This window comes from Arvicanthis niloticus, chromosome 24 (genome assembly GCF_011762505.2).
Source record: "Arvicanthis niloticus isolate mArvNil1 chromosome 24, mArvNil1.pat.X, whole genome shotgun sequence".
NCBI lineage: Eukaryota > Metazoa > Chordata > Mammalia > Rodentia > Muridae > Arvicanthis > Arvicanthis niloticus.
Window position 1 is genome coordinate 18,141,835 of NC_133432.1, and position 13,081 is coordinate 18,154,915.

At 44.6% G+C, this 13,081-nt stretch overlaps 1 protein-coding gene across 7 annotated transcripts in view; it reads left to right on the plus strand.

Moving 5' to 3' along the window:
• The window catches only part of Glt1d1 (glycosyltransferase 1 domain containing 1), a 71,525-nt gene that overhangs the window by 24,091 nt on the left and 34,353 nt on the right, over positions 1-13,081 (plus strand). For all 7 annotated transcript variants that reach the window (XR_013107068.1, XM_076922976.1, XM_076922978.1 and 4 more), the window contains 2 exons: positions 3,132-3,168; positions 3,681-3,737. Coding sequence is in view for 6 of the 7 variants with exons in the window: in XM_076922976.1 (XP_076779091.1) it covers positions 3,132-3,168; positions 3,681-3,737 (94 nt within the window). In the remaining variant the exon portion in view is untranslated. The remainder of the gene's footprint in view (positions 1-3,131; positions 3,169-3,680; positions 3,738-13,081) is intronic.

Below are 13,081 nucleotides of genomic sequence, written 5' to 3' on the forward strand. Positions count from 1 at the left end.
TGCTTCTACTTCTCTTGGGCTTTCTTTCCTCCTCTCCCTTTTCTTTCTTTCTTTCTTTCTCTCTGTCTTTCTTTCTTTCCTTTTTTTCTTCTCTCTCTCTCTCTCTCTCTCTCTCTCTCTCTTTTTTTTTTTTGGCAGGGTCTCGCTATGTAGCCCTGGCTGGCCTGGAACTCACTATGTACACCACCAGACTGACCTTGAACTCAAAGAGGTGGGCCTGCCTCTGCCTCCTGAGTGCTGGGATTAAAAGTTTTGAAGCCACCACCATGCCTGTCACTTTGTGACTTCAAAAGAGAGACTAGGGAGGCTGCAGAGATGGCTCAATGGTTAAGTGCACTAGCTGTTCTTGCAGCTAGCTCAATTCCCATTATCCATATGGCAGTTTATAATCATCTACACTTTCAGTCCCAGGAGATCCTATGCCCTCTACTGGCCTCTGTGGGTACTGCATGCACATTCTCTCTCCCTCCCTCCTTTTCTCCTCCCCCCAACCAGACATTTTTAAAAAGGAGAGAATATGTACATATATAGATAGCATGTATGGCAATGTGCTTTTAAGCAAAGAATCCAGCTCAAAACTTAAAACTGCAATTTTCCCCCTCCACCTCCATTTAGAAAGATAATTAAGTTGGGTGTGGCAGCATGCTGTGGTGCCAAAGCAGCCTTGCTACTATTCTCAGTAGAAATATACTTTTCTAATACAAGTAGAGAAAGTCAAGATGTCCCTTTCAGTTCCCTTTTCTACGCAAAATTAATTAAGCTGGTAACTGAACTCTGTCACGGGAAGAAATAGCCGGACCTGGCGACTTGTGAATTTCTCTATTCATTCATCTCTCGCGGCTGTTTCTCTGGGATCTAATGAAAAACCTAAAAGGCTGAGAACTGAAGCTGAACCTGCTTTTTTTGTGAGTGTGACATTTTAAGAGGAAGGGGGAGAGTATTAAGACTCCATTTTAAGGCTCGTGAGAACTTATCACTTAATTTGACTAATTAATTAACGGGAAAAGCCGGCATCCTGTAAGGTACATTGCTCTAAAATAAGCATGTCTCTGTAAGAGACCCATTTTCATAGAATAATACTAAAAACGGGGTGGGAGGGGACACGGCAAGGTCCGGTATGAGCTCTGCTGTAGAGCACCTGCCTAGAATCAACCAGGGAGGGGCTAGGGCTTAGCTTGGAGGCTTTGGAGGTGGTGCATCCCCTGGATGAAGGGTGGGAGCATGGATCAATAGTATAGCAGTTGTCTCTGACCCGGGAGCACCACAAAACAAGGGCAAAGACAAAGGAAAAAAAAAAAGATCAGACCACAGTTACAAAAAGACCTCTCACTCTCAGGTTAATATAAAAGGCTAATCTTCTGCTATTAAACTTTCTGCAAGCAGAAACTACATTAAGAGTTCTTGTAATAGATGCAGAATCTAAGGCTCCACGCGGGCAGCAAAAAAAAAAAAAAATAATGACTTTGATTTGAAATTACAAAAAAAAAGACTTCCCATTGTAGCTTTCTTAAAAGAACTTATATAATGGTTACAAATTGCTTAGAGGAAATCACCACCCCTACACACGAGGCTCACACAATGTATCAATGCAGATTACATACACAATGTATCAATGCAGATTACACACAGATCGGCCGCTTCTAAAGGAAGTCCTTTACCCTCCTGCTCTTTTTCATTTAAATCTCTTAGCAAGCAAGGAGAAAAAAATAACAGGGTAAAACAAGGTGGGGCTTCACTGTGTAAACATACATGGATGCAAATGGAAGGCGTTTATAACCGGGCTGGGTGGGGTGTAGTTCAGTAGATCACGAGCCCCTTAGCAGGTAGGAAACCTCCAGTTCCATCCTCCAGCCCCTCAAAACCTTGATGCTGTGCCTCTGTAATGCAAGTACTCAGAAGTGGAGAATCCAGTACTCATCCTCAGCTACCTACCTAGCTTGTTTGAGGCCAGCCCCAGCTACTGGAAGCCCCTCGCCCCCCCAAACAAACAGAAAGCTTGAGATGGGGATATGGTCCTGAGTATGGAATCCAACATGGGGGGGGGGGGACTCGAACTTGATGATGAGAGGTCTGGAATCCTGGCAAAAGCTGGACTCAGGAGGTCTATGGAGACATGTCTGTCCAGGTACAGGGGGTGTGGACTGGAAGGTCCTGAGAAAGTTCTTGCTCTGAAGCACTGAGTCCCTGAAGACCACAGCTCATGCTGAAAGCTCACCTAGCCTGCCTTTTGAACTTGTTCTTTATTCTCTCATTTATGTGCTGGTGAGGTCTAGATGCCACGGGATAACTTGGCCACTTGTGCTCTTTGGGTCTTCCCCAACCTCCTCCTTTTTCTCCACCCCTCTCCCCCTTTTCTTCCCTCTCTCCATCCTCTCTTTGTCCTCTCTTCTTTCCTTCCTCCTTTATTCTGAGGGATGAGGAATACCCTTTTCCACTTGGGGACAAAGTACCCTCGAATGGCACTTGTCTACCCACCTCTGCTTCAGCGACAGGTACATTCCTGGGCTTTCAGGGACTCTGAATAGCCCTTGCATTAAGCCCGACTTCTTTTCTTTTCTTTTCTTTTCTTTTCTTTTCTTTTCTTTTCTTTTCTTTTCTTTTCTTTCTTTTCTTTCTTTCTTTCTTTCTTTCTTTCTTTCTTTCTTTCTTTCTTTCTTTCTGTTTTTTTTTTTTTTGTTTTTTTTTTTTTCCCAGACAGGGTTTCTCTGTGTAAGCCTGGCTGTCCTGGAACTCACTCTGTAGACCAGGCTGGCCTCGAACTTAGAAATCCGCCTGCCTCTGCCTCCCAAGTGCTGGGATTAAAGGTATGTACCACGGGTTGGGGATTTAGCTCAGTGGTAGAGCGCTTGCCTAGCAAACACAAGGCCCTGGGTTCGATCCTCAGGTCTGGAAAAAAAAAAAGGTGTGTGCCACCATTGCCCAGCCTGACTTTTTTTCTTTGTTCTTAGAGACTCTCTGTTATTAATGGCAAAACCCTTTAGCAATGGAAATAACACTGTGCTCCTAACAAGCTGTTTGTGCGTGACTTAGAGATATTTCCAAAAGGGTAATTTAATTATATTGGTCTCTGAAAGTATAGAATACTTGGACCATCAAATTAACTTCTTCCCTTTCTCTTCCCCTTTCAAAAGCCACATGCAACTGGGAAGATCTTTGTCCAGAGTCAAGGTAAGAACTTTTAAATATATATAATATGTACATAATATATTTTAATATATAGTATATATAATTAAAATATAATACCTATACAATTTATTGCATTTGCTTTACTCATTTGTGTTTATGTACACACCATTGGACACACATGAAAGTTAGAGGACAACTTTCAGGACTTGGTTCTCTCCTGGAACTCACTCTATAGACCAGGCTGGCCTTGAACTCAGAGATCTGCCTGCCTCCGTCCTGAGGGCTAGGATTAAAGCTGTCAAACCTTTACCCAGAGCGGTAGGGTTCAAGTACCAATGTTTGAGAAGACTTCATGAGTCTCTTTAAATCGCTCGAGGTCTGGACCACCCAAAGTTGGATGGTGGTTGATTGGGATGCCACATTCCCTGAAATCCACAGGTGCATTCAACCTCTGAGCCCAGGAGCTCAGGAAACTCCACTGTAGTGCCTAAGAAGTTGAATGGATTTGTAAGAGTCAAAACTTCCTTTTTTTTCTTTCCCACTCTGTCCACCAGGAATTGCAACAATACCAAATGCCACCTTTAATTGGAACACCTTCCTCCAGCAATCAGGTAAGGCATGACTCCCTTCCAGGGCCTTTGCGGGAATGTCCCTTACCATCTGCTGCCAGATGTTTCAAAGCATCTTGCTGGATCCTGCTTTTCCCTTTCTACAATGTTTCAAAATGCCATAACCAAGTAGTGTGGCCTCTACTCTTCATGCGTTTACCTAGATGTTTTTTTTTTAGGAGGCATTCCTAAACGGTGGGTTTGTGTGAGACTGTACACTTAATCTGAGCTCCATGCATCTTGCAAGGCTGTCACCTGGCAAGGTGGCATAGGGACACAGCCCCTAGGTGGTGCGGGGGAGGGGCTGCTTCCCGTCTGTGGTGGAATTCAGAGAAACGTAACCACTTTGGGCAAAAGTTTATCGTGAAAAAGTTTTTAAATATAAACTGTCCATAAACAAGGCCTACAGTATATGGTTTTTGGTTTTTTGGATCAAAACTCCCAATGAGATTACCACCCCAGTCATTCTTGGCCATAAAAGTTAGAACCGGCAAAGCTGCCTACTGTCACGAGATCTGAAGACAAGGATTCCTCCATTTTAATCTAACATGTTTTCCCAGAGGAGACAGTGCTCTTTAGGGCTGTTTGCCTTTGGGTTCATTCGGGGGTGTGCACATGGGTGTGTCTGGAGGTCAAAAGGCAACAACCCCAAGTGTCACACTTAGGAGCTGTCCACCTTGTTGATTAAGACACTGTCTCTTACTGGCCTGGAGCTCACCAAGTAGTCCAGGATAGCCCGCTAGTGAGCCCTTAGGAATCCTCTTGTCTCTACCTCCCTAGCACTGGAATTAAAAGTACATACTCCTATGCCTGGCGTTTTTTAATATGTGGGTTCTGGGGACAGAGCTCAGACCCCTCGTATTTGCAAGTCAATTCTTTACTGACTGAGTAACCTCCCCAGGCCTGCATTTAGCATTTACAGGGTCCAAATTGTGGAGTCCTTCAACAGCCCAAAGCTATAGACTTCTTAGACTCAAAATCTGAAACCAGCTCCCCATCCATAGCTGATGTGAGGGCACCCCCAAATCCGTTTCCGTTCTAAAAGCCTGACCAAAAAAAAAAAAAAAAAAAAATCTCCACTGCACACTGCCTGTCAGCCTTAGTTTCAATTGAAAAGAAAAATCCCAAGCATTTTCTTAGGAAAAAAAAAAAAAATTGAGTAGCTCATTCATCAATCCCCAACGACAGCAGCGTGGCTACTCTCAGCATTACAAATGAACCCCCGAGACCCCGTTGCTTCTTCATGTCAGCGTGTGGGTACAATTCTTCAGGATGGTGGGGGGAGGTGGCGGCTTTAAATTGCCTGCCTTAAGGTTATTTTAGTTTCAATATATTACAGGACGTGATGGAGGCGTGACTGAGACCCATAATTCCTGAAAGCTGAACGGCTTTTCATCACACCCTTTAGTCTCAGGACTGATGTTTGGGTTTGTAGTCGAATGAATAACAGGACAGCCAAGAGAGTGAAAATATTCCACTGAAGGCATTTTCCCCCCATGGGGCTGACTTGGCTACTGTTCCATATCACTGCGAACAGTTAGAAATTCTGTCTGTTCGGAAGCCATGGGTGCAGGGAGACGCTGGCTGCGGCTGGAGTAGCTGATTACAGGAGGAAGACAGTAAAGCAAGTGGAGTCACTAGAATTTTTCTGAGAGTTTAACAATCATGTGTGGCTTCCCAGTTGTACGGTTGATCATCCCTATTGGGTTCAGGTCTTGGGGGATGACGTATCACCCCTTCTCGCTCACCTGGGCTTCAGGAGTTTTTGTGATCTGAGATTGTAACCTGATACTTCCTTGAGCCCCAGACATACAGAACAGTGGTTCTCAGTTTTCCAAATGACCCTTAATACAATTCCTCATGCTGTGGTGACCCTCAACTATCAAATTATTTCATTGACACTTCATAATTGTAATTTTGCTACTGTTATGAATCATAATGTAAATATCTGATATGCAGGGTATCTGCGACCCCCAAGGGGGTCTTTACGCACAGATTGAGAACCACCGATTAGGGTTTGATTCAGGCTCTTAGTGAACAAATGTCCTCTTATAGTCTTATAGTCCCTTGAGACTGGAGGGCAAGTAGGTAGAACAGGACATCATGTGAACATCTATACTGGTGAGTCACGGTGGGTCTGCTTTCTCTATGGGGTCGTTGGCCACCCACTCATGAGGGAGAAGGAGAGAGCAGGGTTCAGTTGGCTGTGAGTATGACAGAAGGATTTCTGGAGAAAGCTTCAGTGAGACCATTCATTCTATTTTACTGTTCAAGGGTTAGGGTGTATAAGGGCTCTTAGGGGTACAGGTGGAAAGGGTTATGTGATGCTCGGCCCAGGGAGTGGCACTATTAGAATATGTGGCCCTGTTGGAGTAGGTGTGGCCTTGTTGGAGTAGGTGTGTCACTGTGAAGGTGGGGTTTAAGACCCTCCTCCTAGCTCCCTGGAAGTCAGTATTCTGCTAGCAGCCTTCAGATGAAAATGTAGAACTCTCAACTCCTCCTGCACCATGCCTGCCTAGATGCTGCCATGTTCCCACCTTGATGATAATGGACTGAACCTCTGAACCCTGTAAGCCAGCCCCAATTAAATGTTGTCCTTATGAGAGTTGCCTTGGTCATGGTGTCTGTTGACAGCAGTAAAACCCTAACTGGTTTACAGGTTGATTGGTCATAACACAGTACCTAATTATCTTATGGGCAGGAAACTAGAGCAGGATGTGTGTGCTGAGTTATGCACACACATAACTCATTCTTCAGATAAAATCAGGCGTCCATGCTCAGAGACATTCTCCAAATAAGGTTAGGAAGAGAAAGAGAAGTTCTGCCGAGAAAGAAAGTCCTCCATTTTGCTCCCAGTTTGGAGAGGTGGACCATGACCTTAATAACAGGGTTCTCCAACAAGCTACCTTAAATACTTGATGTTATATATATATATATATAATTTATTTTTTTTTTTAAGATTTACTTAATGTACATGAGTACACTGTCACTCTTCGAACACACCAGAAGAAGGCATCGGATCCTATTACAGATGGTTGTGAGCCACCTTGTGGTTGCTGGGAATTGAACTCAGGACCTCTGGAAGAACAGTCAGTGCTCTTAACCACTGAGCCATCTCTCCAGTCCCCTACCTGATGCTATTTTTAAAGAATATTTATTTTTATTTTATGTATATGAACGTTTCACCTGTGTACATGTCTGGGAACCTTATGCATACAGACCACATAGAAGTCAGGGAAGAGGTCATCAGATCTCCTGGAACTGGAGTTACAGATGTTTTTGAGCCACCATGTGGGTGCTGGGAATTAAAGCTGGGTCTTCTGGAAGAACATCCATGTTCCTAACCATTGGGCCACCTCTCCATCCCTGATACTATTTTTACAGTGCCCTCCCTCACCCAGGATGTTGCGGGGTTTCTGATGCGGCTCAGTCATCTATCTCCCAGCCCTGGCTTACAAATCAATGTCGCATCATTTTGAAACAGCAAGCCAGCTCTGTGTCATCAAGATTCCCTATTCTAACAGATCAACTAGGCACCAATGGTCACATAGATTAACAGCCAACTATAATGACTTTCCTTGTGCTCTTCATGCTCGTTCTTCTGATGACGATATGAGTGTCTATACTAAGCTCCTCACATGGTCAGTGAGGTTCCTAGTCTCTTCCAGGGACATGTCCAGTGTTGTTACGACAGTGTGCTGAGATTTTTGCATACAGTTTTCTACAACCCACATATCTATAGCAAAGAAACTCATGAGTCATCAAACCCAGAAAGAGGAAGGCTTAGATCCATGAGGCTTACCCTCTCCACTTTCCTGTTTTCCACTCTTCATTTCCTGTTGCTGTGATAAAACACCCTGAACAAAAAATAGCTCAGGAGACAAAGGACTTATTTCAGCTCACAGTTCCAGGTTACACCTGTCATTGAGACGGGGCATCATGGCAAGAACTTGAAGCAGCTGGTCACACCACATTCACCATCAAGAGTAGAGTGAAGGCTGCATGTATGCTTACATTCAGTTTAGTTTATCCTCTTCACACAGTCTAGAACCCCAGCGTGGGGAATGGTGCTGCCTATAGTGGGCTGGGTCTTCCCATGTCAGTTAACATCATCAATACAGTTCCCCACAGATATTCCTACAGGCTGGCCTTTACAATCCTTTGCTGAGACTCTTCCCAAGATACACTACAATGTGCCAAATTGACAATTAAACTAACCAGTTTTACTTTATATTGCTTATTTATCTTTTTCTCTCTCTTTTCTTCTCTCTCTCTCTCTCTCTCATGCATGTATGTGCGCACACTTTTCATGTATACCACTACACTTGTCTCTGCTTATGTTCCTCCTCTCCCTTCTTTCCCTCCCCATTCCTCTTCCTCTAAACAAGGTCATGGGTAGCCTAGTTTGTCCTTTAACTTGCTATGCAGTGGAGGTTGGTCCTTCCCAAGTGCTGGGATTACAGGTGTGTACCACCATGCTTCTCTCTCCTCCCATCTTCCCCCAACTCACCCACTCCCATTTGTTTTTCTATGTGGTGGAAACTCTAACATCCAACCTCCTCCCCTTCTTTGTCTATTTTTTAAAAAGATTTATTTATTTATTTTATGTATATGACAAGTACACTGTATCTGTCTTCAGACACACCAGAAGAGGGCATCAGATCCCATTACAGGTGTTTGAGAGCCACCATGTGGTTACTGGGAATTGAACTCAGGACCTTTGGAAGAACACTCAGCGCTCTTAACTGCTGAGCCATCTCTCCAGCCCCTTCTTTGTCTGCTCTTAAGAAAACTTACTTGGTTTTCCTATGGGTTTTCTTTGTGTAGCCCTGGCTGTCCTAGAACTTACCATGTAGATGAGGCTGGCCTCAAACTCACTCATAGAGATGTACCTGCCTCTGCCTCCTGAGTGCCGGGATTAAAAGCACTCACCACCACTGTCCAGCTGGCTCTCCATTTTTAAACTTCCACAAGTCAGATACTTTGTCTAAACTCTAGGCACCAGTCAGCATAACACCCTCTGCTAAAGTTTTTCAAACCTCTTCTTTTCATATAGTTGAGGGATAGGAGAGGTGCCAGGGCAGGGCAGGGCAGGGCAGGGCAGGGCAGGGCAGGGCAGGGCAGGGCAGGGCAGGGCAGGGCAGGGCAGGGCAGGGCATAATGGCTATGATCTCAGCACTCAGAAGCAAGGGGAAAAAGGTTATCAAAATTTCAAGTCTAACCTGGGCCCTACACCTAATACGGGGAAGCTAGGGTTATGTCAAATGATGGTACTGAGTACAGGGAAGGACACCACAGCAACTGGCAGGGGGCAATCCCCACTTGTCCTCCCGTGTGATCAGACAGCCCCCTATTTAGTCTGTTGGTGGCTGTGAATGCCAAGCGCACCCCCCCCACACACACACAATTACAAATACACTGATCTATGTTAAATACATGCATACCTATGTTGAGCTTTTATCTTTTACTGTGTATTGTAATACTAAGTGCGGACCCCAAGACCTGGAGTCTGCATGTAAACCAGTGACCCTGCCCCTGAGTCATTTCTGACGGGTAAATAACAGCTAATAGCTGGCTAAAAGAGACATTAAGTGAGGCTTAGGTTTCCCAGGTTTGGGGTCAGAGAGGGAGGACAAGAAGAAGAAGGCAGAAGGAGAAAGGAGAAGCCGCCATGGGTTGGGAGTCAAGAAAACGTGGCCCCGAGGGCTGGCCAACTGGAGTTAAGAGCAGTCCAGATGAAGCATAGTAAGTAATAACTTGGGGGTTATCAACAGGAAAGCAGATTCTAACAACGTAAGAGCGTAGGTATCTGCCCAGCTCTTGTGCTAATTAGAACTTATTATAAATATAAAGGCTATGTATGTCTTTCATCCGGGAACTAAATGATATAAAAGCGGGGTAGAAACCCCAGGTCAGATTTAAATAATTTCTATAACACACCTGCACTTAGCCTAACCTGGTTCGTGAGGGCACGGGCAGGCTGTAGGCACAAGTTTTAACTTAAACAGTGAGAAACAGTCACTCAAGATTTAGGTAGCAGCTACTTTACCCAAGCCATGACAGGCCCCCTTTTTAAGAACAAAGAACAAACACAACACCTTCCCATAAGCCTCCAAGGACAGGAGGGTGCTGGACAGGTCATGGTGGGTCTCAATCTTCTCAATTCTGAAACTAATACAGAAAAGACCTCATGCTGTGGTCAAGACCTCATGGTGTGGTCTTTTTTGCCAACTATAAAATTATTTTTGTTGTTACTTCATAGCTAATGTTTTTATTGTTATGAATCATTGTAAATATGTTTGGAGCACAAGGGTTGGCAAAGGGGTCGCGACCCACAGATTGAGAACCTCTGTGCGAGACAGTGTCCAAGTCCTAGTATGCTGAACTGTAGCCCTTGGCTCTCAGGTTGGCTTTTCTGAACGTTCATCTGTCTGAAAATAAGCCTTCTACGAGCAGGACGCGCCAGGCTCTTCTGAATCTTCTTTCTTTCTTTTCTAGAAGACGAGGAGGTGTGGGATGCTCCTGTCTGTCATTTCTCTAATTTAGTTTCCTGAATTCTCATTACATTTAATCTCCAGCCCAGCAAGAAAGATTTGAACGGCACAACAGATATAGGATTAACTCCGTCTCTCCCTCCAGGGTCTTCTGGGTCAGGCGGCTCAAAATCAATTTAGAGAGCTGGGGTTGTGCGAGCACTTTAAAAAGTTGAATAGGAAATATCAGGGCACCTTGCATGTCGTCAGTTTGAAGAACGCATTTTTATTTTATAGATTTTCATTTAAATAACTTATTTTTGAGAGAGGGTCTCATGTAGCCCAGGATAGCCCTGCACTTGTTGAGTAGCTGAGGATGACCTTGAACTTCTAATCCCCCTGCCTCTACCCTGAGTTGCTAGCATTGTGGGCATGCATCATCATCCCTGGTTTATGCCCTGCTGGCGAGTGAATCTAGGGCTTCCTCTAAGCTAGAAAAAACCCTCTATGAATTGTTCACTAGTCCCATTTCGTAGATTTCTGAGGCAGCTTCAAGAGACAGGAGACAGGAGACAGGATTCTAACCTTCCAATAGATGTGACTGTGTTTACTGGTGCACACAGTGAAGGGGCAGACTCCCTCAGGGGAAAAAGGGCAGAAATAATTGCAATGCATAGGTCAGATTTTCTTTCTGTAGCCCCTGCCTTACAGAGTTACCTGCTCAAAGTGAGACAGGCTCTCCCACCATGACCATGGAGCAAGGTTGGGCAAGATTATCTGTAACCAGTAGAAATCCTGTTTCAAGGGTGAAGTAGTCTATCACCAGCCATCTGAAATTTAGAGGGGGGGGAAGAGAGAGAGAGAGAGAGAGAGAGAGAGAGAGAGAGAGAGAGAGAGAGAGAGAGAACTTTTAAGCTATTCATTTATTCACTTTTTATTTATTTATTTATTATTTATGAGTGTATGGTTTTTGTGTGTGTGTGTGTGTATGGTAACATACCTATGCCTGGTACCCACAGAGGCCAGAAGAAGATATCAGATCCCCAGAACTGGGAGTTTCAGGTGGTTGTATGCCGCTGCATGGGTGGTGGAAACTGATTCCCCGTCCTCTGCAGAAGTAGCCCTTAACCATTGGAGCCTCTCCAGCTCCAATGGAGTATGGTTTTCATTGTGTGTAACCACAGCGTGTGTGATGCTCAGATGCTCAGCCATTGTAGCTGCAATAAGGTGTGCATATCTCCCCGAGAGTTATAGGCAGCGTCCTGCAGAAATCAGAGCTGAGGTCTACGGACCAGTCTCTTCCCAGGGCTGTCTCTCTAAACCATCTGGGTCCAAGGAGGCACAAGGCTAGGTTTCCCTAGGACCTCCCAACTGGCAACAGGTGCAGCACCCCCTAACTGGGCCAAACAGATGTTCAAGCAGTTGTTTAAGGCAGGTGACCCAGATAAGCAGGAAGGAATGTGTCCTCAGCACCACGTCACACAGGAGCACAGAACAGTCGTTTTACCAGGTTCCAGGTCTCCCCAAGCAATCCTGTGAGTTTCTAGAATGTCATTTTGGTGTAGCAATTGGATTACATACTTATATATTTTTCCCTATTCAATGAGTCCAATTTCCCATCTTGAGGGTAGGGGTTTATTCATGGCTCTCCCCCGTTTCCTCTTCTTCCTCTCATGGATTTAATAATGCATCTCCCTATATCGAGGGTGTGAGTAGATTGGAATTTTGCTCTGGACCTGGTTGGATTGTCCGGTTGCTGGTGGTAATTTTTGAGTACACAGACTTCTGTACATGCTATATATGTATCTATGTGGCAGTGTGGGGTGTGTGTGGGTGGCGTATGGGTCGTACATGTGAATACACAGGTCCTGTGTGTGGGGCTGTGGCCTCCTGTTTCAGCTAAGGTGCCTTCTCCCTGTTTTTCCTCGTGTACAGAATTATATTTCCTTTGAATAATTTTGATGTCTGTCCCCAGCAGACGTACAGTCTAAGGATCAGATAAACATTAGCCTCTCTTCTCTGGGAACGAAGGCTTCGGCTGCCTTCTCATTTTGACCCTTCATCCCCTTAGATTTTTATTAAGAAGAGCTTATCATTTATTAAAGACACTCACTTGACTCCTGACCTTGGATTCCGGTGCCTGAATTCCAATTCTCCGACCTTGAGACCACATTCTATCTGTAGCTTCTGGCTGAGGCTGAGACTTTAGTCAAATATGCACTCACTAAGGTTTGTCTGCTGAGGTTAGTTCACGAGATTCAAAATACTGAGGCGGGCCTATGAAACCCTCAACGCGGCTTAGTGATATTGTCAGAAGTTAATTCAGAGACTGTGGTAACTTTATACTTATATTCATTATGCATAAAATGTATAGACAACATTACACATTATAACATTTTCACACATGTATGTAATGTTTTATTTCTAAAGTTTTATTTCTAATTATGTATGTGTATCTATGTGTGGATAGAAGCACTTGGGTGCAGTACTCAAAGAGGGCAGCAGGGGGTGTCGGGTCCTCTGGAGCTGGAGTTGCGGACCCTAGAGGGCTGCCACCTGGGTACCTGTAACTAAATTTAGGTCCTGTGCAAAGGCAATAAGCACTCTTAACCATTATGACTGCTCTCCTGCCCCAACATATAAGTATCTTGATCATATTCACCCAGAATTTTCTTTTCTTCCTTTTCTTTTTCCCTTCTCCCTTTCCCCTACCCTTCCCTCCTTTTCTCCCTCCCTTCTTCCCTCCTTTTCTCCTTCCCTTCCTTCCTTCCTTCCTTTTGAGACAGGCTTTTGTTGTATAGTTCATCCTGGTCTTGAACTCACTGTGTAGCCTAGCTGGCCCCAACCTTGATGCTATCCTGTTGTGGTAAATCT